We start from the raw sequence: 22,987 nt of genomic DNA on the forward strand, positions 1-22,987 counted from the left end.
TGCAAACTTTAAATTACTTTTTAAAATATACTGTCCTTTCATCTTTAAACATTTTTTTTAAATAGCTATTTCCTGCCTGTATGCCTTTGTTCATTCTGCCTCTATCACTGGAATGCTATTCTCTGCCCCTCCCACTTCAAAGATTCATTTTAATTCCAGTTTCTTCATGAAGTGGTCCCTGATGTTCTCAAATAAAAGTGATGTTCCAAACCACCCCCCAACACACCCATAATGTACATCTAAATACATCTGTATTTCTGGTATTTATCCACTTCTGCCTTAATCTGAAAGTATGTATGAATTCATTTGGCTTCCCTTTTGGTTAGCTCTCTTTTAGAATGTAAAAATCTTATAGACAGGAGCAGTACTCAAGTCATCCATCCTGTGTTTCACAGCACCTAGTCTAGTCTCTTCAACATGGGTGTGTGCTTCCTTGGACAATAATACATGCTAAGAATTACTTTGTGGTATACCTGTTACCAATATCTAATTCTTACCTCTCCTCTTTCAGCTAGCAATTGTTTTCTGTCTTGGTTACTTTTGAAATTTCCTGTACTTGCAAATAATAAAATTAATCTCTACAAAAAATACAGTTCTTAGATCCAGTATTTATACAAAAAGAAATACCACAGTAAAAATAGATAGATAAAAGAATGCTGAGACTATCATTATTTTAAACATAGTGTTGTGGTGTTTCTGGCTAGAGTTGAATGAAGCACCAAAAATATCATTTTGTTAACCTGATTCTTCCATCTAGTGGCAAAAAGCAGTAAGAAACAATGTCCTAGAAAAACACTATGATCAAATGGTTCTAAATGCCATTTCAGGAAATACTGATGGTAAGAGTCCAACAGCCAAGGTTTGAATTATGAGTATATAATATTAACTAAAAAAATTTTTTAGTACATTGGCAGTGCTCAGGTGGGATAACCCTTAAAGTTACTTTAATTCATATGTCAATTTGCATGCTTTCACAAAGACTTCAGCTACATATGTAAAGCTATGTATCACCCGAAATTAAATTGGGATGGATTTGTTTTGGTATATATAAATTATGTATCTGGAACAAATTTTTGTATAACTATTTAGAATTCCATTATTTCCTCAAGAATAGGCACATGGCTACTGTGCTGTTTTAAGGTTTAAGAGGTACAATTGAGAACCACTGAAATTGAACTATACCATTGGAATTGCCAGTTAAAATACTATTTTAATAATAGGCAGTGAAATATTTTATGACCTGAGGCACAGGGTCAGTTGGAGAGGGGAGAGAGGCAAAGTTTAAAGGAGATAGAATCAGCTGCTCTACATTGTTAGAGCTGCTTCAAAGACATTAGTGAAAAATAACATGCAATCCTCAGCGTAATTGTGCATTCTCTGCACTCTCAAAGGCCACCAGCTTATCCCTAATACATGAGGTTTAACTGCCCTTCTTACACTTTCTGTTTGCCTCACTGCAAATGTAATTAATGTTTTAGAAGTTAAATGTGGGTTATGCAGAAGTGGAAAAATGTTCCCCAAGATAGCAAAGTTTTTCCCTTCTCCTATTCAAGTGAAACAGTTAACCATGTGTAATGGTGACATAAATAAAAATTTGTCAGTTTTTAAGTAGGTTAAGACTACAAGGGGAAATATAAGTATTCATGAGTATCATAATTATTTCAAACTCAATTTTTTTTAAAGAAGATAAATTTTTGTTTGGGTCCTGATTTTCAAGAAGAGAAAAACCCTGCCTTAACACCCTCAGTCCCCAAAGCAATGTTGACTATAGTATTGGTCTATTGGTTTGTCTCCTCTCCCTAGTCACCTTTCCTTTCAAATGGGAGCAGACTAAAGTGTTTTATCTCCTGCTGTGGAAGAGGGGAGCACAATGTTATAGAGGAGAGGGTGAAGCAAAGAAGATGGGATGATGGGGCAAGTCCATCTAGAAAAACTGATAGGCAGGACACATAGTTCTCATGTCTCCAGGATTCTTGTGGCCAGTCTCCCTGTGTCAGGCCAAGGAAAGGGGGCCAACTAATAGGGAGATTGTTGGAGCCATTGCCACTGCTCAGATATCCCAGCAGGCAGAAGACCCAGAAGCCTCATGCCAATAATTAAATTCACACAAAAAACTGTTACCATAGGGTGCCAGCAAGAGCCAGGATGGAGATGAATCTGGTGTCCCAGTAGGACTGCTGGCACCTGTGGTGGAACCTAGCCTGGTACTGGCCATTTCATCTACTTCACAATCATATGTCCCCACATTATAGGCAATTGAAATATGTGGGTCCTTCTTATGTGTTATAATATGGTTTTACTAAAACTAGACACCTTGGTATTTAAAATTTTCTTTTAAAATGAACAAGTTCATTTCCTGAGAAGTAAATTTCAGGAAAACTATATACATCATCACTGGCACTAATATTCATTGTGTTTTTGGTCAATCGAGGAAGAATGCTGTAGTATGGCTTCCTGGGCTAAAGTCTCAGCTGTCATTTATTAGCTCTGTGAGCTTAGTCAAGTCTTTGAGCGTTGGTTTAATCATCTATAGAATAGAGGTAATGACAATAACCACTTTGTAAGGTTGTTATGAAGAATTAAGTGGGAAAATAAATATAAAGTACTTCGCAATAGTAAGTGCTCAACAGATATGAAATATCATTATTTACAGGGTACATAATGTATACCAAGAATTTTGCAGTACATTTGTCTGCACAAATGTCTATTCTTTGAAAGACACATTTAAAAAAATGAGAAGGCAAGCCATGTCATAAACTGGGAGAACATATTCGCAACACATGAATTTGTATTCAGAATATATATATATATATAAACACAACTCAATTATAAAAAAAATAAATGGGCAAAATATTTTAACAGATATATCAAAAAAGAAAATATATGGATGTCCAATAAGTGCATGAAAATATACTCAAAATCATTGGTGAGCCAAGAAATACAAATTAAAACTTCATTGAGAAACCAGCACACCGACAACTAAAGGTCTAAAATTTGAAAGACCAACATTGGTGAGAATGTGGAAAAATTACAACTGTTATGTCTTGTTGGTACTATAAAATAATAAAACCACTTTGCACATAATTTGTCATTTTCTTTAAAGCTAAACATACAGTTACCACATGATTATGATCCAGTAATTTGCTCTTAGATATTTACCAAAGAGAAATGAAAACTATGTTGACAAAAAGACTTCTATATAAATGTCCATAGCAGCTTTATGTGAGATAATTAGAAACTGGAAGCAACCCAAATGTTCATCAACAGGTGAATCAATCAATCAATCAGTATCCATACAACAAATTACTCCTGAGCAATAACAAGGAACAAACTACTGAGAGAAGCAGCAATATGGGCAAACTTCAAAGATATCACGCCAGTGACAGATTCCAGACACAAAGCACTGGAATGCTAGTATATGACTATAATTACATGAAATTTCTAGAAAAGGCAACACTGTAGGGACAAAAATAGATTAATGCTGCTTGAGGTCAGGGGTGGGAACAGGGATTGACTGCAGACAGGTACAAGGGTACTGTGTACAAGGGTACAAGTACTACTTTAGAAGTAGTAAGATTTTGGACATATTTCAAAAGTGGAGTTGATAGTGTTTGCCAATGGATTGGATTTGGTTTAAATGAGAAAGAAATTTTACCTGAGCACAGAAAGACTTTCCACTTACTAAAATGACTTGGGAGGATCAGATACGGGGGTTGGAAAGAATTCAGTTTTGGACATGTAAATATGAAATGTTCCTGAGATAGTGGCAATATCAAGAAGTGCGTGTTCAGGCACACGTTAGGAAGATAAAGATATATGTTTAGGTATCATTAGTTCATACGTTGAATTCAAAATCACAACAAAATTGACTGAGGTGAACAAGTGAGTGAAATATAGAAAGAAGTTTAAGGATGGAGCCTTGAGGAACTCCATTTTTAAAGTTTGAAGGAGAATTAGAAGAAGAACTGAGAAAGTGATACCCCAGAGACAAGTGAGGGAAATGTTTCCACAAGGAAATAATCAACATTATCAACTTCTTCCAATAGATGAGCAACATGATATCTGACTAGCTTATAACAAAGTAAATGCAAATTATCTGAGATACCATTTCTCACCCATCAGAATAGCAAAATCTCAAAAGCGTGATAACATACTTCAGTCAAGAAGCTATGGTACAACAGAAACTGTCACCTTTGACGGTGGAAATGCAAATTTCCCTATGGAGGGTAATTTGTACTTTGCATATGCATTTGCCCTTTGACCCAGAAAATACCATTCCTAGGAATATATTCCAAAGATATACTGGCAAAAATACTAAAGTCTTTACAAAATAAAGAATTAAGTAGTAGAACGGCTATTTTTTTCTATTTTTTTTTTTGTGTAGGGATGTCTTGGGAGAAGAAGAAAGTGACCCAATCCCATCTTGTAAATCAGACCATAACAAACATCCTAGCAAACAAACTAATGATATTTGCTGGCAGGAGAGTTCTTATCCATGAAATGCTTTTAGAAGGATATATTTGGTTAATTTATGATTCTTTATGATAAAAAAAAAAACCTGGATTTGAATTTATGGGGCATGTCCTTGGAAAATATCACATAAACAATGTAATTATCTTACTATAAAATAGAGGGAGGTGTTTATTGATTAAAATAACCCTTTGGTGGTTAGTCCTGTAGCTGAAAACATGGGTCATGTTGTCTTTGCCCTTTTTACAGGCATTATTGCCTAAGTCCATCCTTCACCCAGTTTTAATTGGCCATGCTAAATGAGAATGCTTGGAATTGCCAGAATCCTCCTTAGTAGTAAACATTAAGCAATACAGAATTCCAGGAGGGCAACAGTGGATCACTGTTCTAATTAAGGAAATGGTTGAGGTGGGAGTATTGATTCCCACTAACTCTCTTTTTAACCACCCTTCCAGCTACTACTTAAGGCACATAGTAAACAATAGACTGTCAAGAATCAAACAAAGATGGTTCCTCTGATTGCTTCAGCCATACCTAAAATGGTGAAGACTATATAGGAAGAGTAACAGGTCAAGGGGGCCTGGTATGCCATCATGTACCTGATTAACAATGTCTTCTTTTCAATCCCAAATTCAGAGTTTCAGGCATTTTCATGGAACAGAAATCAGTGTAAATTTACTGTTTTACCACAGCAATATGTAAATATCCTGGCATATTACCATAATCTAATGAGTCAGTCCAGTGGACATAATAACCGTTAAGAGAAAGTTAATACACTACGTTGATGCTATCATGTTAATTGCCTCCTAGGAGGAATAAGGTCAAGAGGACTCAAAAATCAAAACCACTTTTATGACAAATATATGGTAGCTGATAAATCGAGATAAAAGTCAAGTTCAATCCAACCTGAGAAATCCCTAGAGTAAACAGAGATATTTCTCAAACTGAGAAATAAGTTATTGCCTCTCACAGATCCTTCTAACAAGCACGAAGCTCACAGCTTATAGGGCTATTTGAATTTTGGAAAAATCTCATTACTCCTGAAAGAATACTGTTAGCCCCTATCACAAAGTCATCAAAAGAAATATTATTTTAAGTGAGGTCCTGGGAAGGAACAAGTATTAAAAGATTTATAGATGATGGTCTCACAGGGAGCTCTACTAAGTCTTCGTGATCCAACTGCTCAGATTATACTGGAATGTCTGCCTCTAGAACACATGCAGATTTGAAGCCTATGGGAGAAATCAAATAGGGCTACTCTGCAAAGGCTACCTCTTAGATTTTGGACTTAAAAACTAACTGAGGCAGCTGCTCCTTGTAGCTCATTTGAAAGACAATTGCTATATTGTTACTGGGAGTTGGTCAAAACTGTCTTCACCACAGAAGGGCATCAAATAATTCTGAAGCTAAATATCATACATGCTGGGATGATGTCAGAGACATTGAAAAGTGGCAGCACAGCAAAACTCACTGACAAGGAGGAAATAATATATGGACGAGTGCACTAAGGTGGGGAATTCGGGGTGGGTGGGTGCAATATATACAGAAACAAGTTACCCATAGAGCCAATGATAGAGTCCTCCAAGGATCTCCCTTCCCCACATTGCTCTGTTGTCCAAGTCTTGTGATTCTTTCCCAGGCCAAGACAAAGCAGCTACTTTGGCCATGTTATTGTTTGGAAATTAGCAGCTATGTGCCTTACTGCTTAAAAAAAAAAAAGATTAAAAAAAAACCTGAGGAGAGAAGGAATGGGCAAATCTTCAAACGTGGCAGAGCTGACAGCTGCTAATTTAGCAGCTGGATATTAGGCTCCTGATCTCAGAAGACTGTTTGGACATCTGCAGTCAATGACAAATGGGTCCTAGATAACTAGATAACTAGACAATAGAGAATACCCTTATGTGGTCCTCAAGCAAGGAAATGTCTGTGGGAATTAAGAAGAATTAAAGTGGGCCATGTGAATGTTCAGAAGAGATTGAAATGCTAAGGCAGATGCCTTAATCAGATTCCTGAGCTAGCTATCTAAATTCTTGAAACCATTAGACAAGCAGGCGTAGATACAGTAGCAATACCAAATCTCCTCTAGCAGTGATAAACAACACTTGTAAAAACCTATACTATAATATTTGGATCAAACCAGATGGGATCTAGACAACAACAGTGGTGTAGCTTTGCCCCAGGTAGCCTCCCTGGGCTGTTTTTCAGGTCAGGGGTGCACGTAGGCATACAGTTGGTGGGCCATCTTGGGGTCTGGCTTGCTGAATTTGGGGCCATAGGAACCTAGGCATGAGGTTACTTTGGTCACTTGGCTGGCCTGGAGTTGTGCCTACCTGGAGTGGACTGTGAGACTGTTCTCAAGCCCAGGACACAGGTGCACAGTTGCTTGACTGGTCTGGGGAAGTGTCTGCCAGGGTCAACACATGGGGCTTTCTTAGGCCGAGGAAGCAGGCCCAGGGCTGCTCAGTCCAGCCTGGGTGCATGTCTACTGGAGCAGCCTGTGGTGCTTTTCTCAGGTCTGCGATGCAGGTGCAAAGCTCAGCCAGCTTAGGGGTGTGCTCACTGGGGGTAACCCACAGGGCTGTTTATCTGGCCCTTACTGTGGACACAGGATTGTTGTGCAGGCCAGGAGTATGTCTACAAGTGGCAAGGCTCAAGCTCTGTGTAGCATGCTTGGCATGATGAAGATGGAGCCCCAGTGCTGGAGGAGTGTGGTGGCTACTGGCCTCCAGAGCAGGGTGCACTCCAGACATGGCTCAGGTTTCAAGGTGGCCACATGCTACAGCAGTTTGGCTCACAGGACGTGGCTGGGGGGTGGGAAGTGCATATCTGTGCTCCTAATCCAGGACAATGCAACTGCATGATTCCTGGCAGCTCTCCAAACTGGGCTCACAGTTTATGAGAACTGTAGGATTCTCCTATTATAAGGATTGTAGGTTATGCAGTAACAACGGGGGCCGGTGGCAATCTTCTGTTTACCTTTTCTCTACATTGGGAAGTCCCTCCTGAGTCCAGTCAGGTCTGATCTGGGCATAGAGGTCAGAGCAGCAGAGGCCCAGTGCCTCTACACTGCCCTCCTAAACTTCCAATCCCCATAGGTGCATCTCCACTCCCCCACTGCACTCCAGCATTCTCCCTTCCACACACCAGTCAAATCTTAGCTGTTTATTCATTGCCTTGGTCCTTTATTGTGGGAGTGATGAATGCCAGGAGTCTCTACTTAGCAACCTTTCTGATCTCACTCCCAACAGCTTTACTTGTGTTAACAGATAAGTAAGGGAGACTAAGAGAGGCAATAGCATAGTAGACAAGTGCCTTCTCTTGAGCATCAGACTCCCTGGATTCAATTCTGTTGCTTTTTAACTGTATTATCTTAAGCAAGATGCTTAACTCTGTATGTCTCAATTTCCTAAACTTTAACAATAAGCATTCCAAGGATATCTGGCTCTCTTTGAGATTGCTGTCAAAATCAATTGTATTAATATGTTTACCGAAAAAAAAGTATTTAAGAAGTATTAGATATTTTAATGAGGTGACTTGACACCAGGCCCAGGCAGCTTTCCTGAGCCTTTGGGGGCCAGCTTGCAATGAATCCTAGGCTTCTGTTGTCCCTTGAAGCCCATCTATGTGTAATAAAATTGCTGCATGTAGCTTGTATGTATGGGTGTTTTGTCATATCAGACTCAGAAAAGTTGGTAACTAGTGTATGGTGAACCTGTTTCACAGGTAGGTGAGTATTTAGCTTAATAAGAAATTACTGTACAGTCTTCCAAACTGATTGTACCATTTTACCTTCCTACTCACAACTGTATGAGACCTCCAATTATTCCACATCCTCATTACTGCTTTTTAAATTTTAGCCATTTAGCCATTATGTATATTTTGTATTTTTAGTCATTTAGTGGTATTTTGTGGTTTTAATTTCCATTTCCTTGGTAATTAGTGAGGTTGAGAGTCATCCTATATACTTATTGGCCTTTTGTATATTTTCTTCTGTGAAGTGTTTGTTCAAGTCTTTTCCCCTATTAATTGGCTTGCCTTTTTATTACTGCTTGTAGTTCTTTAAATATTCTGTGTATTTGTCCTTCATCAGATCTGTGTATTTTGAATAGTTTCTCCCAATCTGTGGCTTGCTCTCTCTTTTTTTTTTTTTGAGAAACTGAGTCTTGCTATGTTTTCCAGGCTGTCCTTGAACTCGTAGTCTTAAGCAATCCTCCTGCCTCAGCCTCCTAAGTATGAAAACCTGGTAATACAGGTGTGTGCCACCATGCCCAGCATTGATGAAGGCTTTTGATGAGCATAAGGGTTTAATTTTGATGAAGTCCAGTGCATCATTTTTTTCCTTGGTTAATGCTTTTTATGTCCTGTTTGAAAAAAAATCCTCATCTACCCTGGATTCCAAAGATTTTCTCCTAGAATTTTTAGTTTTATTTCACTAATCACATTTAGGTTAATTTTTCTGTAGGATGCAAAGTAAGGGTCCAACTTCATTTTTACCCCATGTTTTTTTAAGTTATTCCAACACTATTTGGGGTTTTTTTTTTGTCTTTTTAAAATTTTTTTTATCTCAGCACATTATGGGGGTACACTTCACTTGGTAGAATGGGCTCCAGCTGTATCCAGGATAAGACGAGGTGCTAGATCACCATTGTTTTTTGTGGTTGAATAGAACTCCATGGTATACACATACCATATTTGATTAATCCACTCACGTATTCATGGGCACTTGGGTTGTTTCCACATTTTTGCAATTGTGAATTGTGCTGCTATAAACATTCTAGTGCAGATGTCTTTTTTATAGAATATCCTTTGTTCTTTTGGGTAGATGCCCAGTAATGGGAATGTTGGATCAAATGGTAGATTTCCTTGTATCTCTTTGAGGTATCTCCATATTAATTTCCACAGAGGTTGTACAAGTTTGCAGTCCCATCAACAGTATATGAGTGTTCCTGTCTCTCTGCAATCACATTTATTGTTTTGGGACTTTTTGATAAAGGCCATTCTCACTGGAGATAAGAGATATCTCATCATGGTTTTGATTTACATTTCCCTGATGATTAGAGATGTTGAGTATTTTTTCATGTTTGTTGGCCATTAGTCTATCTTCTTTTGAAAAGTTTCTGTTCATGTCCTTTGCCCACTTTTTGATAGGGTTGTTTGATTTATTTCTTGTTGATTTTCCTGAGTTCTATATAGATTCTAGTTATCAGCTCTGTACTGGATGTGTAGCATGTGAATATTGTCTCCCATTCTGTAGGCTGTCTGTTTGCTCTTGTGATAGTTTCCTTGGCTGTGCAGAAGCTTTTTAATTTGATCAGGTCCCATTTCTTTATTTTGGTTGTTGCTGTGATTGCATTTGGGTCTTCTTCATAAATTCTTTGCCTAGGCCAATGTCTATCAAAGTTTTTTCAACATTTTCTTCTAGAATTCTTACAGTTTCATGCCTTAGGTTTAGGTCTGTTATCCACCATGAGTTGATTTTTGTGAGAGGGGAAAAGTGCGAATCATGTTTCAGTCTCCTACATGTGGCTATCCAATTTTCCCAGATACCATGCTCATGGGTCGGCAGAATCAACATTGCTAAAATGTCTATACTACCCAAAGTGATCTACAGATTCAGTGCAATCCCTATTAAAATACCAAATCATTTTTCATATTCCAACACCATTTGTTGAAAACCTATCCTTTCCCTTTTTAAATGCATTGACATCACTGTCAAAAATCAATTGGCTGCATATATGTGAGCCTCTTTCTTGTTTTCCTCTTCTGTTCCATTGAGATAATTGTTTACATTTATGTTGATGTCACACTGTCTTCATTACTGAAGTTTAATAATAAGTCTTGAAGTCAGGCAGTGTAAGTCCTCCAACTTTGTTCTTTTTCAAAGTTGTTTTGGCTATTGATGTCCTTTGAATTTCCATAAAAAATCTGAATCAACTTGTCAATTTCTAGCCCTCCAAAGAAGCTTTCTGGGATGTTTAACTGGGATAGTTAATCAATCAATCGATTAACTGAATCAATTTGGGGAAATTTTAATAATATTGATTCTAATCATTACAGAGGTTTTGTATATTTTGGTTTAGTCCCGGTTATTTCATGTGTTTCATGCTATTATAAATGGCTTTGAGTTTTAAATTTTATTTTCAAAATTTTTATTTATAATGTATTGAAATATAATTGATGTATTTTTATATAGTGACCTTGTATCCCACAACTTTGTTAAATTCATTTTTGGCTCTAAAAATTTGTTGTATATTCCTTTGGATTTCTACAAACTATAATCATTTCAAATGTAAATAATACATGTGTAAATATTTTTAATTCTTTCTTTGTAATATTTGTCTTTTACTTCTTTTTTTTTTTTTTTTTTTTTTTTTTGAGACAGAGTGTCACTTTGTTGCCCGGGCTAGAGTGAGTGCCGTGGCGTCAGCCTCGCTCACAGCAACCTCAAACTCCTGGGCTTAAGCGATCCTACTGCCTCAGCCTCCTGAGTAGCTGGGACTACAGGCATGTGCCACCATGCCCGGCTAATTTTTTTCTATATATATTTTTAGTTGTCCAGATAGTTTATTTCTATTTTTAGTAGAGACGGGGTCTCGCTCAGGCTGGTCTCGAACTCCTGACCTCGAGCGATCCACCCGCCTCGGCCTCCCAGAGGGCTAGGATTACAGGCGTGAGCCACCGCGCCCGGCCTGTCTTTTACTTCTAATTATTTCTTCATTGTAGTTGTTATAACTTCTAATACAATGTTGAATGAAAGTAGTGAGTGTGGACATTCTTGCCTTGTTTTTGACCTTAGGTGGAATACAGCTTACATTTTCCACTAAAACTAAACGAATAATATATTAGTTAGGAATTGCATTTGGCTGCATATAATAGAAACATTTATTTTTTAAAAAGTGGTACATACAAATTAGGAAGTTTTTCCCATGTATGCAGAAATCTGTAGGTAGGCAGTATAGATATGATATATTACTCTATTGTGCTGTTTGAAACCTTGGCTCCTTTGTCTTCCTACTTAGCTATCCCTGGGTTGTCTCCTCATTGTCACAACATAGCTAGTGTGCTACTTCAAGTATCAATTCTGTAATTTGTGAAAAAATAAGGAAAAGGGCAAAGGACAAAAGGTATATGGCAGATGAGTCTTTCATCTTTACAGCAGCTTTCTGGAAATCCCGACTAATACTGTATACTTATATCTCATTGACCTGAACTGTTCAATAAAAATTTATATCTGCAAAGGAAAAATGCAGTTTTTGTGGAGAGCCTCTAAAAATTCAATCTCTGTTAGTAAAGAAGAAGAGAAAACATATTGTTGAGTAGAAAGCTAGGTATTTCTATAAGCAATAAAGCTTCATCTTCTATAAGGCTGCTTATCTCTGAGTTAAGAGTGCTAGAGAAGCAAGCTTGGTGGAGAAGTTCATAGATGATCTACTGGCTTCAAGCTCTGAAATAACTTAAAATTTGAAAATTCTAGGAGTGGACGAAAGAAAGTATTGCATTTTTCACCAGCAGTACGTATCTGGGAACCCTCTAGAGATGCTGATTGATTTTCCCTGTTCTGTTCTGAGCTGGCAGGTTACAGCGACCTAAGTGGGACTGCCCTGATCCCATCTTATTGGTTCCGGAAAAACCACTGGCCGGTGGGATCCTGTTTCCCAATTCTGAGGATCTAAGGCCGCATGGCTTGTTGAACTCTGACTCTTGGAGCTCAAGAGCGAAGCCGCTGAGCCTGGACGGCTTGGGAAGGGAAATTCAGTATTTCCAGAAAAGTTGTGAACATAGTGCAGTGTTGCTATATATGCTACACCCAGCTTCCCCTTTTATTAACATCATCCTCTAAAGTGAATAAATCACTACATTTATGGCAGGGATTTTGCGTAAAGTAGTTCAGAGGCCCTTAGGCAGACTACAGACTGTGACAAAAGGTGCAGAATCTCTGATTTACACACACTGGATTCGTCACAAATTTACCAAGTCAAGAATTCCAGATAAAGTGTTTCAGCCTTCACCTGAAGATCATGAAAAGTATGGCAGGGATCCACAGAACCCTCATAAACTGCATATTGTTACCAGAATAAAAAGTACAAAAAGACGTCCATATTGGGAAAAAGATATAATAAAGATGCTTGGATTACAAAAAAGCACATGCCCCTCAAGTTCACAAGAACATCCCTTCAGTGAATGCAAAACTGAAAGTGGTTAAACATTTGATAAGAATCAAGCCCCTGAAGTTGCCACAGGGACTTCCAACAGAGGAAGACGTCTAACACGCACCTCAAGAGCACTGGGGAATTAGTAGTGCAGTGGCATCTGAAACCTGTTGAGCAGAAAACAATTAATTCCTAATGCCAGAGTAGCTTTAGATTCAAAAATGCAAGTCATTTTTATTTAAAATGAGAATGTTTTCATTAAAATATATTTAAAATACCAAAAAAAAAAGAAAGAAAAAGAAAATTCTAGACTAGGAATCTTTGATGCTTACAAAATAAAATGAAGACATTTTGACAACTTGTTTAACAGCATTAAAAAAATCTCATTTATTTGTAAATGAAAGCAGAGTCTGTTGCCTGAATTCAAGACTACTTCATTCCATTCCTTTCTACAGCATAAAAATAGTCACACAACAGGAAAAACAGCTGGTTAAATAACTCAGGTATCTTAATGATGTCTTAACAGATATGGATTTCCTGTTCAACTGAAATAGGTCATTATTTTCTACCAATTTCAATAATGGACAGCAGAATCCTAGGCAAAAGTTATCATGTGTTACATGGAATTCAAAATGTGCAAATAAGATGTCCCAAACTCAGGCTGGCTGAGGTTTAGGGAAGTGGGAAGAGAAGTAATGCCTTTGGTGACAGAATCAGGGATATCTGAGGTAATAGTGATTCAAGGCAGAAAGTAGAACCCATTTTCACCATGGCTCCTAGACTAAGTGACTCTGAGAAACATTTTAACTTTATAAATGAAATCATCTACAAACCTTCTATTTTCTTGTTAATCATATACAATTTACCACAACTATTATATTTTCAGTGACCTCTATGAAACTATTTGTTGTTGAAATGTGTTCATGGTGTCTCAAAAAAGACTGATACTTATTATTTGCTTCCCTTAAAAGGTAAAGAGAAGAAATGATTGATATGGTTATCTACTATACTCCTATACATCAGGTTTCTCTATTAGCCATAGGTCTGATTCTGGTTGTTTCCATTCTTCTCCAAGCAGTGTGTTAAAATTGAAAGGTCTGAAGTATTCTAGGCGATGGCTAAAAGCAAAGAAAAAGAAGGTGGGAATTGAAATGAATTATGCATTTGTGAAATAGCTGTCTTGAGGGGCTGTTTATTTTGTCACATCTGTGATAGGACAACATTCTATTTTAAGAAATACCAAAGGTAAGATGTATTCTATACGTACAATTTTCTCACTCTAGCTATCAAACACTCAGCTCTGAAAACATTCGCCCACATCTCAAAGCACTCTCCTTTCAATTCAGCAAACAGCTCCCTCACAGCTGAAGGGAGAAATAAAAATTAACCCTCAAAACCTGACTTACTCTATCTGGCTTTAAACAAATCATATTGTACTCTTGCACATGTTTTTCTATTCAAACTTTGAAATAATTTATATCAGTCATACAAGCAATTGTTTTTAAAAGTTCCAGCTTTATAGATTAGAGGATAAACTTATTTCCCTTCTTTGCCAAAGCAAGAGAGGTTAATGTAAAAGAGTGTTAATCCTAGTTCTTTTCTTTCCAGAAAAACCATTTACTGTTATGAAGCTTTCTCTTGTGGGTTAATGAAGAGAGAAAGTCTTAGCTAATATGCCGCAGTGGAACTCCACTCTATAAGAATTCAGAATGCCCTGGAGCTGGCCTTGCCAATGTATAATCATACTTCCACCTAGGGTATGTCTCCAATAATGAATGAATGAGGAGTCTGAATATAGGAAGGTATTAGCCGATGAAGAGCCAGAGAGACATGCCATCTTGGTATCAGGGCCCTGAATTAGTTACGACTAGACTTTTATCTCATTCTGCCTCCTTGGCCAGGATGAACCAGTGTTTGTTGAGTCACAACTGTCAATCCCAGAGTAAGAGGTTAAAGAAACAACCATGAAGGGTAAGAGAAAGGAAGAGAGAAGGAGTCTAGGTAGAAAGGGTCAGGACTGGGGTGAAAGGCAAAATGAAAAGGGGAAAGTGTGTCAGGCAAAATAAATATGCTAGAAGAGATGAAGGCCAAGTAGAGTGAAGCAAGAGCATGATAGGAAGAAGGTAAACTGGGAAGGGAGAATGGTGTAGCACATTCCAAGGGTAAAAAGGCAGGAATATCAGTCTATGTGGTGCAATGCACACCAGGATGTGTCTGTTAGGCTCTTCTCAACACTCAGATTCACCAGACTATCTCACGTAGGCTGAGTAAACTCACAGAGATTTAGAGCAGGAATTCATAGTTTGCCCCAGGACAGCATCTGGCTTTCCTCCCCAAGGGAGTAGTCCTTGCAGCAGTCCATAGCACTCCTAAGGCTGGCCAGGAGCTCTATTCTCCCTAGGTGACAGCTTCAAGTGCAAAGAAACAAGACTCAAATTGGGAAAGTATATGAGAAATCTTGCCTTAAACACCTGCTGCCCCATAGGAACCAATATTTCTTATAATAATTCTACAGGCATAGCTTCCAGGGTCCCCACAGGGAACATGACTATAAAGGGGAATCCCAAAATCATGCTGTCTCCATCATGTATTTATACTTCACTCAAAATTACTCTCAGTCCAGATGTAAACCAATGAGGAATCATTTTCATCATAAGCAATGTTGCCTACAAACATGGTTGACATTTTTATTCTTATGAGGTTACCAGGAGAAGAGAACTAAAGAGATAACTGAAGATCAGCTTCTCTTGCAACAGGGAGAAAGGATTTATTAACCCTTTGTTCACACCAGGAAACACTGATACCTCTGGCCATTTAGCTCTGAAAGGGATTATAAATGAATTCGCAACCATACTTCTGTATTAGCTATTTTAACACTCACTAAACAAGACTTTTCTCATACCACTCTAGAAAAATAAGTGCTCTAATGGCACTAGTGAGAGAGATTATGTCAGTCCAAAGTTAATCTATCAAGTATTTTCTAAGGACCATTAGGGAACATAGGACTCTATCAGGTTCTGGGACACATACCTCATCTTCTTTGGCAACTTCCCTACCAAGAATTAATTTCCAAAAAACTTTTATAGTTGGAACATCTCTTCATTCATTTTCTACTTACAAATCAGGTTTTTGTCCTTGTTGCAGTTCATGCTGAGGTACAGGGTAAAGAGCTTCATAACTTCGTTTATCTTTTGATCCATGAATTGCAAATGAATTGAATTTTGTCACACTGGGTGGAAAATAACTCCAAGGAAGGTAAGCTTTGCCTTCCCATTTTGTCTCTCCTCTGGACACTCTGAAGGATAAGGCAAGTTCTTGCTAGGGAAACATGTGGAACACAAAAGGTAAAATCAGACTTACACTTTATTTTTTTTTTTTCTTTTTTTTTTTTTTTTTTTGAGACAGAGTCTCACTTTGTTGCCCGGGCTAGAGTGAGTGCCGTGGCATCAGCCTAGCTCACAGCAACCTCAAACTCCTGGGCTTAAGCGATCCTCCTGCCTCAGCCTCCCTTGTAGCTGGGACTACAGGCATGAGCCACCATGCCCGGCTAATTTTTTTTGTATATATATTTTTAGTTGGCCAGATAATTTCTTTCTATTTTTTTTGGTAGAGACGGGGTCTCGCTCTTGCTCAGGCTGGTCTCGAACTCCTGACCTCGAGCGATCCACCCGCCTCGGCCTCCCAGAGCTAGGATTACAGGCGTGAGCCACCGCGCCCGGCCAGACTTACACTTTAAACATATAAATATATGTATCACTTGTATACTTAAGGATTTTGTCTCATATTTTTATTTACTTACTTTCCATACATTTCTTCTTCCAGAGAGTAAAAGCACTAAATGCTGTCCATGGCTGTCAAAATTAAGATTTCTCATGAGTGTTTGAAAGAAACAAATATTATTTTCTTTACTATTCTTCATATCTGGAATATATGTGCTTTTAAATAAATTCCCAAATAATTAAAAGATGCAATATTAACATTTGATAATTATAGGAAGAGCCAGTGTGTTCAATTACTTAGAAATGACATCTTTCGTTTTATCATTTTCTGGACAATTTCCATCAAATGTATAAAGCTTCAGGTGCTTAGATTGCTTTTTATATTCTTTAAATAAGAAATTATATAAAATGCTTCATTCAGTTAGATGACACAAAGTATGAGAAAGGGTCAGGGGGATATCATGTTATTTGGAGTTTACAATAAAACCAGTTTCAAAAACTAAAGTATTCTAAAGAAACCTGGCACAAATTTACAAGTCTGAATTCAACAACTTTACTAAAGGTCTTTTCTGTGAAGAACAAAAACCAACAAACAAAAACTATCTTGAAGCTCATTAGGAAGATAGAAAATGCAAAACATCGACTGTCTAAAACTAGTCAACAGGCTAAAGGTTTTGATGTGTATCTATTTTCTCACACAACTATCCTCAACTTGTCTGCCTCCTGTGTTTTCCTGCTTTGTACCATTAGTTCAGGCACTAGTGTCACATTTTCAAAAAGAAACACAAAATATTCTCACAAGAAAACACTAATAATAGTGCATAATTGGGATTAGCCAGGTCAGTAAGAATCAAAGGATTTCATGTATTTACGTGAAGCAAATTTACTGGCTCTGGAAAAGACTATATCTTAAACATTTCTACATAGATGGCCTTTAGTGAGCTTTTCAGGAAGGATTTCTTGACTAAACTATTCTAGTAGAAGACAAGTATTATTTTCCATTTAAAAGTCTTCCGATTATTTTTTTTGCTATTCAGACTTAGGAATACATCCTAGAAGGAGTAAAAATTTTTGCAAATTAAAATAACAATTTTTTATGTTACTTTCCTAGAGGTTAATTAACTGCTACAGGAATTGATTGCCTGAAGCAAAACCATGATTTTTGATTGTTAACTATCCTAATGTATATGAAACCAAACTATTCTGACAACTGTTTTTAACTTTTTAAAATCTATTAATTTTATACACAATGGTTACTGTGTAATTTCTTAACAAAAGAGAATCCAATTATTCTCTTCGTCCAGTGTTAAGGCATTACTCTATGAAAATAAACTCATATTATCATCTAATAAAATTAAAACTAAGGGTCAAACTTCAGAATTCTAATAGATCCAAGTTCTTTACTGTCCTCTAGAGAAGTTATAAATGTTTGCCTTAGCTTTCTCACTTGCATGGTGAAAATAATCACATAGCAATTAAAATTTTCTTAACTCTCATGACAGTTTAGGAGAATTAATCATGTTTTCAATAAAAAATTTTGTCACATTAGTTAAAAAGATATGTGGTTATCTTCTTAAAAAAGTAATGCAAACAGCTAGATTTTCCACATTAGACTTAGCAAAATACCAAAATAAGGGAAAATAAAAGAATATCTCAAAATCTTATTTAGATCAATTGTTTGGAGCTCTCTGACCAGCCTACTAAGGAACAAAGGCTACTGGATATTAGATACTGAGGGGCACTAAAATGGCATGTAAAATGAATAACAGCAATATAAAGAAAGATTTCATTATTAAACATTTTACTAATTTAAAATTTGCTATAATTGAGATGACAGGTTTGTCAGCCAGGTAAAGAAGATTCCCAAGACACAGTTAAACCTGAACAAAGAGAGTCCAAAGTTAATATTTTTAATGAGTCTAAGAAAATCCATGTATGATTTAGTTTTTATCCGTGACAATGAATACAGAATTGACACAGTCTATACTCAATAAATGCATGATGAAAAAAGGAAAGAATAGATGAATACATAATTATGCCATACATAAAAGTCTAGTCATTAAAAAAAATCTCCTAAAAGAAACATTTTCATAGGCTAGCTCAATTCATTATTTCTAAATGTCTCCCTTTATTTCTGAACAGCTAATATATAACAATGCAAATTTATACAGGAAATAATGAAGAAAAGAATTCTTGTTTTCTGATGATTTTCCATTTTGCAAAAAAATTATCTTCAAATTTATTAGAAAAAACATTAGTGAATTAAAAAAATATTGACATATTTTCAAACATTTGTTAGAATATATGAATATATTCTAAACATATTCTAAATATATACATTATACTTGAAAATAAGGAATTAGGCCGGGCGCGGTGGCTCACGCCTGTAATCCTACCACTCTGGGAGGCTGAGGCGGGTGGATTGCTCGAGGTCAGGAGTTCGAGACCAGCCTCAGCAAGAGTGAGACCCCATCTCTACTAAAAATAGAAACAAATTATCTGGCCAACTAAAATATATATATAGAAAAAATTAGCCGGGCATGGTGGCGCATGCCTGTAGTCCCAGCTACTCGGGAGGCTGAGGCAGTAGGATCGCTTAAGCCCAGGAGTTTGAGGTTGCTGTGAGCAAGGCTGACGCCACGGCACTCACTCTAGCACGGGCAACACAGCGAGACTCTGTCTCAAAAAAAAAAAAAGAAAATAAGGAATTATATAAAAGTATATAATTCAGATTAACATTTTTCCTAGTTAGCTGGAATTAATGAGCTTTTACTATGACCATATGATTTATAACTAGAAAACAATGTGTTTGAATTATGTAGTAATGATTTAAAAAAATATTTTATACTTACGGACAAAGTTCAACTTCTAAATACTGCTCAGTTATATCATTCAAGAAAAACGCTTCCACAACTTTTGAAAACAGAGATATGACATACTGAGAAATTTAATTTGTTTCCCAACAATAAAATAATTTGTTTATTCCTTTACAATATACAATGAATCAACAATTTTTAGTTATAATACTATCCCTAGTAGCAAAAAGGGCAAAGATAATAGACATTGCCTGGAAAAAGAAATATATAGGAAATAAATCATCAATTTTCTCCCATATCAAATTGCCATAAATGAAAAAGATTAATTAACCCCACTGCCAGTGTGGTTGTAAAGAAATCAACATTATCACACAGATTTTGGGCCAGTTTCCTTATCCTAAGAAAATAATCAGACAACTGGAAAAAGAAATAAGTATACTGTTATTCATCAAAGCATTGCTCAAAAACTGGAAATGATCTAAATGATTATCTCCTACTATATAAGATTATCTCTTATTCTATAAATAAATATCCTGTTATATAACACAACTGTTAAATTATAGAAATTATGTATTCCATGCAGTGGAATACAATGCAGCCATTAAAATCAAAGATACATCTGATATCACGGTGGTAAAATAAAAATAAAAATCAAGAAAAAAAATCAAAGATCCAGTTAAGTATCTGTTGATATGGGAAGATACCCATGATATTTGATAAGTAGCCTGCAGAGCAGAAACCAAATGTACATGAAATTAAAATGTGCATGTGTGCCTGTGCCCAGATGTCTGCAAAATGTGCACAAAAATGTTAAAACTACTTATCTGTGATTGGTGGAACACAGATAGGTGATCTTTTCTTCTTTATAATTTCCTGGAATTTTCTGAGCGTACATTATTTTAAACATTATTTAATTATGAAAGTAATACATCTTTCTTGTAAATAATTAAAACAACACAAATATATACAAAGTAAAAAGTCCAAGTCTTTTTCTTCTTCCTTTGGCCTAAAACATGCCAGAATTTTTCTGTGCTTCTACAAACTATTTTACCTGCTCAGATTTTTAAAAAATAAATATGGAACCATACATTCCTACAATTTGCTTTTTTTCACATAAAAACTCTCCTGCATATAAATACCATATTCATTTTAATGACTGAATAGTATTCTTTTATAGAATGTCATAACTTATTCATCTAATCCTTCAGGAATAGTTTGTTTCTAATTTTTCATGTGTTATTTTTATAATAAAATAGCCAAGATTTATATATATAGATTTGTCATCAATTCATAGAATCTCATTGTCCCTTTCTAAATCTTTTACCTAGACAGATCAGAATGTCTACTATAATGGTTAATTGTATGTGTCAATTTGACTAAGCCATGGTACTCAGATATTTGATCACATATTATTCTAGTTGTTTCTGTGAAGGTATTTTTTTTTAGATGAGATAAACATTTAAATCAGTAGACTTCCAGTAAAGCAAATTACTCTCCATAATGTGACTGGGTCTCACCAATTAGTTAAAAGCTTTAATAGGAAACAAGACTGACTTCCCCTAAGAGAGATCTGCCAGCAGACAGCCTTCATGGTTGAAGCACAGTATTCTCTTCCCTGGGTCTGCTGGCCTACCTTACATATTTTGGACTTGCCAACTTCCACAACTGTGTAAACCAATTCCTAAACATAAATCAGTCTCTCTCTCTCTCTCTCTTTCCATATATACATATATACAGACACACATGTACCTTCTGATTTCTAATTTCTATCATCACCTTACAAACATTTTTGCAGCTTCTCTGTATTAAACAGTATATCAGATTCTGAGAGTACCCTGATTAGCTCACAATCTAATCAAAGACTAAAGTGGAAAATTTTAATAAAAATTCCAAAATGGAAAGATGTATAGGTGGTTGTAGAAAAAAAAGAAAACAGATGCTTAGGTCAAAAAAAAATGCTTTAGGGAGAGATTCCTGGAAAAAGTCCTATCTAAGCTCCATCTTGAAAGATGAGTTGGAGCAAGGTAAAGAATGATGGAAACTTCATTCTAAGGTAAGGGAGCAGTATAATCAAAGGTACACAAATCAGGAAATATTGTGGCTTACTTAAAGAACTACAATAAGTTCAGTCTTACTAGGAAAATCTTTCAATGTAGGAAGAACTGGTGATGCTGCAGAGAGAAGGGGCTGGGTCATAGGAAATCTTATATAGTGATCATGTGAAGAAGGCTAAAACTTAACTTGAGAGGACACAGAGCCTGAGGTTTTCAAATAGCTGAAGGATGAGTTTAAATTTTCATTTTAAATAGATCACTCTGTAGGAACCAGAGTGATCTGGCTAAGTGAAGAATGGGGCTTAAGGGCAAAAAGATTACTTAGGAGGCTCTGCCCTAAGCCAGGTAAAAGATGATGAAGGCCTAACCTTCAGCAAGGATGGTGGGGATGAATAGGAGGTACTGAGTTAGAGAAACATTTAGGAGGTGAAACTGATAGCACTTAGTAAATAAATCCAAATATGGGGAGTGAGAGGGAAGGACATCTTGATAAGATCTTATAATTTCTAGATTTGGTGATTTGATGTATCATTAGTATCATTTATTGAGATTGGGCAATTAGCAGTTTATGAGAGAAGTAGATGAGTTGAGTTTGGGATTTGTTGAGTCTGGTGCCCATAGGACCTCCAGTGGATAAGTCACATTGGTATACACACTATTAGGAAGATGATATATATAAGTTCTATATCAATAAAAGATAACGTGACAACTTTAACACTGACAAATGTGTGCTATACAAATTGTATAAAGAAAATAGACATTAGTATTCATCAAAGTCTTCTTTGAAGAATAGGGACATGAATTATATCTTGAACTATGTGCTATAGTGGCAGGGGGAAAAGAATGAGAAAGTACATGGGTAAAGAGCTTTTGGTTGAATATGGTGGCCCAATTCATGAGTACCCTGAAAGCTTATAGGAAGGGTCTGAACTTTATCCTAGGGATAGTAATTGTTTATGATCCGGGGAAACGCATCATGAAGAGTAGTTCAGACAGACGAATCTGGTAGTTTAATTAGGATACAGTAGAAGGAGATCATAGAGCAAATATGAAATGGTGTAATTTCATAGCATGTCTTTTAGCCTTAATTTAATATGTGAGATTACTTGCCAGTGTAAAGTAAAAAGTACATTTCATGTTGAGGTTGATAGTGTTTCTATCAACCCCAAAACTTCCATAAAGAAGGTTTATAAAGTTAAAGTGGTAACTTGAAGATACTTAAAGACAAAACAGGAATGCTGAATTCTTCATAGAATAAGTAATATTAATAGAAGTACAGGAAGGAAATATGGCAGCAATATAGCAATCTGGATTTGTAATTGCCATTTTTCACTCTTGTAGTTATACAATTGAAGTCCCATAGGTAATAGACAAAAAGAACAAGAGAGTGGTAGGAAATATCAGAAACTGCACATGTCAAATTGCTCAGAAGCACTCACTTCCTAACAGCAAGATAAAACAATAGTTCTGTGAGAGGTTATTATAACAAGATTTATGTTTGCAATAAAATACAGTACTTCCACTTACCTTCATAATCCCATAGTTCATCGAAAGGCTTCCCTGGTTCTCCAAGTGGGGCTGGAGGATCATTGAAAAATGGAGCACTAACTTCCATCATCACTCCTCTGTCACTTGGATTGAGCCTGACAAACACTGGCTCATGCTTCACTGGAAAACCATCCCAAGTATGTTCAATTTTAAAATCCATCTGAAGACTCTGAAGAAAAACATATTAAAACAAACTCTTTAACAATATACAAATGCTTCCTTTAGTAAGA

The 22,987-nt window shown here is 36.4% G+C and overlaps 2 protein-coding genes across 6 annotated transcripts in view; one reads left to right on the top strand and one right to left on the bottom strand.

The window, feature by feature from the left end:
* C5H4orf33 (chromosome 5 C4orf33 homolog) overlaps window positions 1-22,987 on the bottom strand; it is a 219,044-nt gene that overhangs the window by 192,550 nt on the left and 3,507 nt on the right. The window contains exons 2-6 of one of the 5 annotated variants that reach the window (XR_006735395.1): window positions 22,737-22,924; window positions 19,192-19,252; window positions 16,420-16,471; window positions 14,898-15,938; window positions 12,538-12,787 (exon numbers count right to left, since the gene is read on the bottom strand). Coding sequence is in view for 4 of the 5 variants with exons in the window: in XM_045552282.1 (XP_045408238.1) it covers window positions 13,633-13,738; window positions 15,739-15,938; window positions 16,420-16,471; window positions 19,192-19,252; window positions 22,737-22,917 (600 nt within the window). In the remaining variant the exon portion in view is untranslated. Of the gene's footprint in view, window positions 1-12,537; window positions 12,788-12,961; window positions 13,739-14,897; window positions 15,939-16,419; window positions 16,472-19,191; window positions 19,253-22,736; window positions 22,927-22,987 lie in introns of those variants that run through there. The other 4 variants (XM_045552282.1, XM_045552283.1, XM_045552281.1 and 1 more) reach the window with 4 other exon arrangements.
* LOC123638573 (39S ribosomal protein L30, mitochondrial-like) lies at window positions 12,332-12,891 on the top strand. The gene is given in 3 exon segments (XM_045552285.1): window positions 12,332-12,607; window positions 12,609-12,730; window positions 12,732-12,891. Coding segments are annotated over 3 exon segments (483 nt in total). The 3' UTR covers window positions 12,817-12,891.

The sequence above is a fragment of the Lemur catta genome, chromosome 5, assembly GCF_020740605.2.
Source record: "Lemur catta isolate mLemCat1 chromosome 5, mLemCat1.pri, whole genome shotgun sequence".
NCBI lineage: Eukaryota > Metazoa > Chordata > Mammalia > Primates > Lemuridae > Lemur > Lemur catta.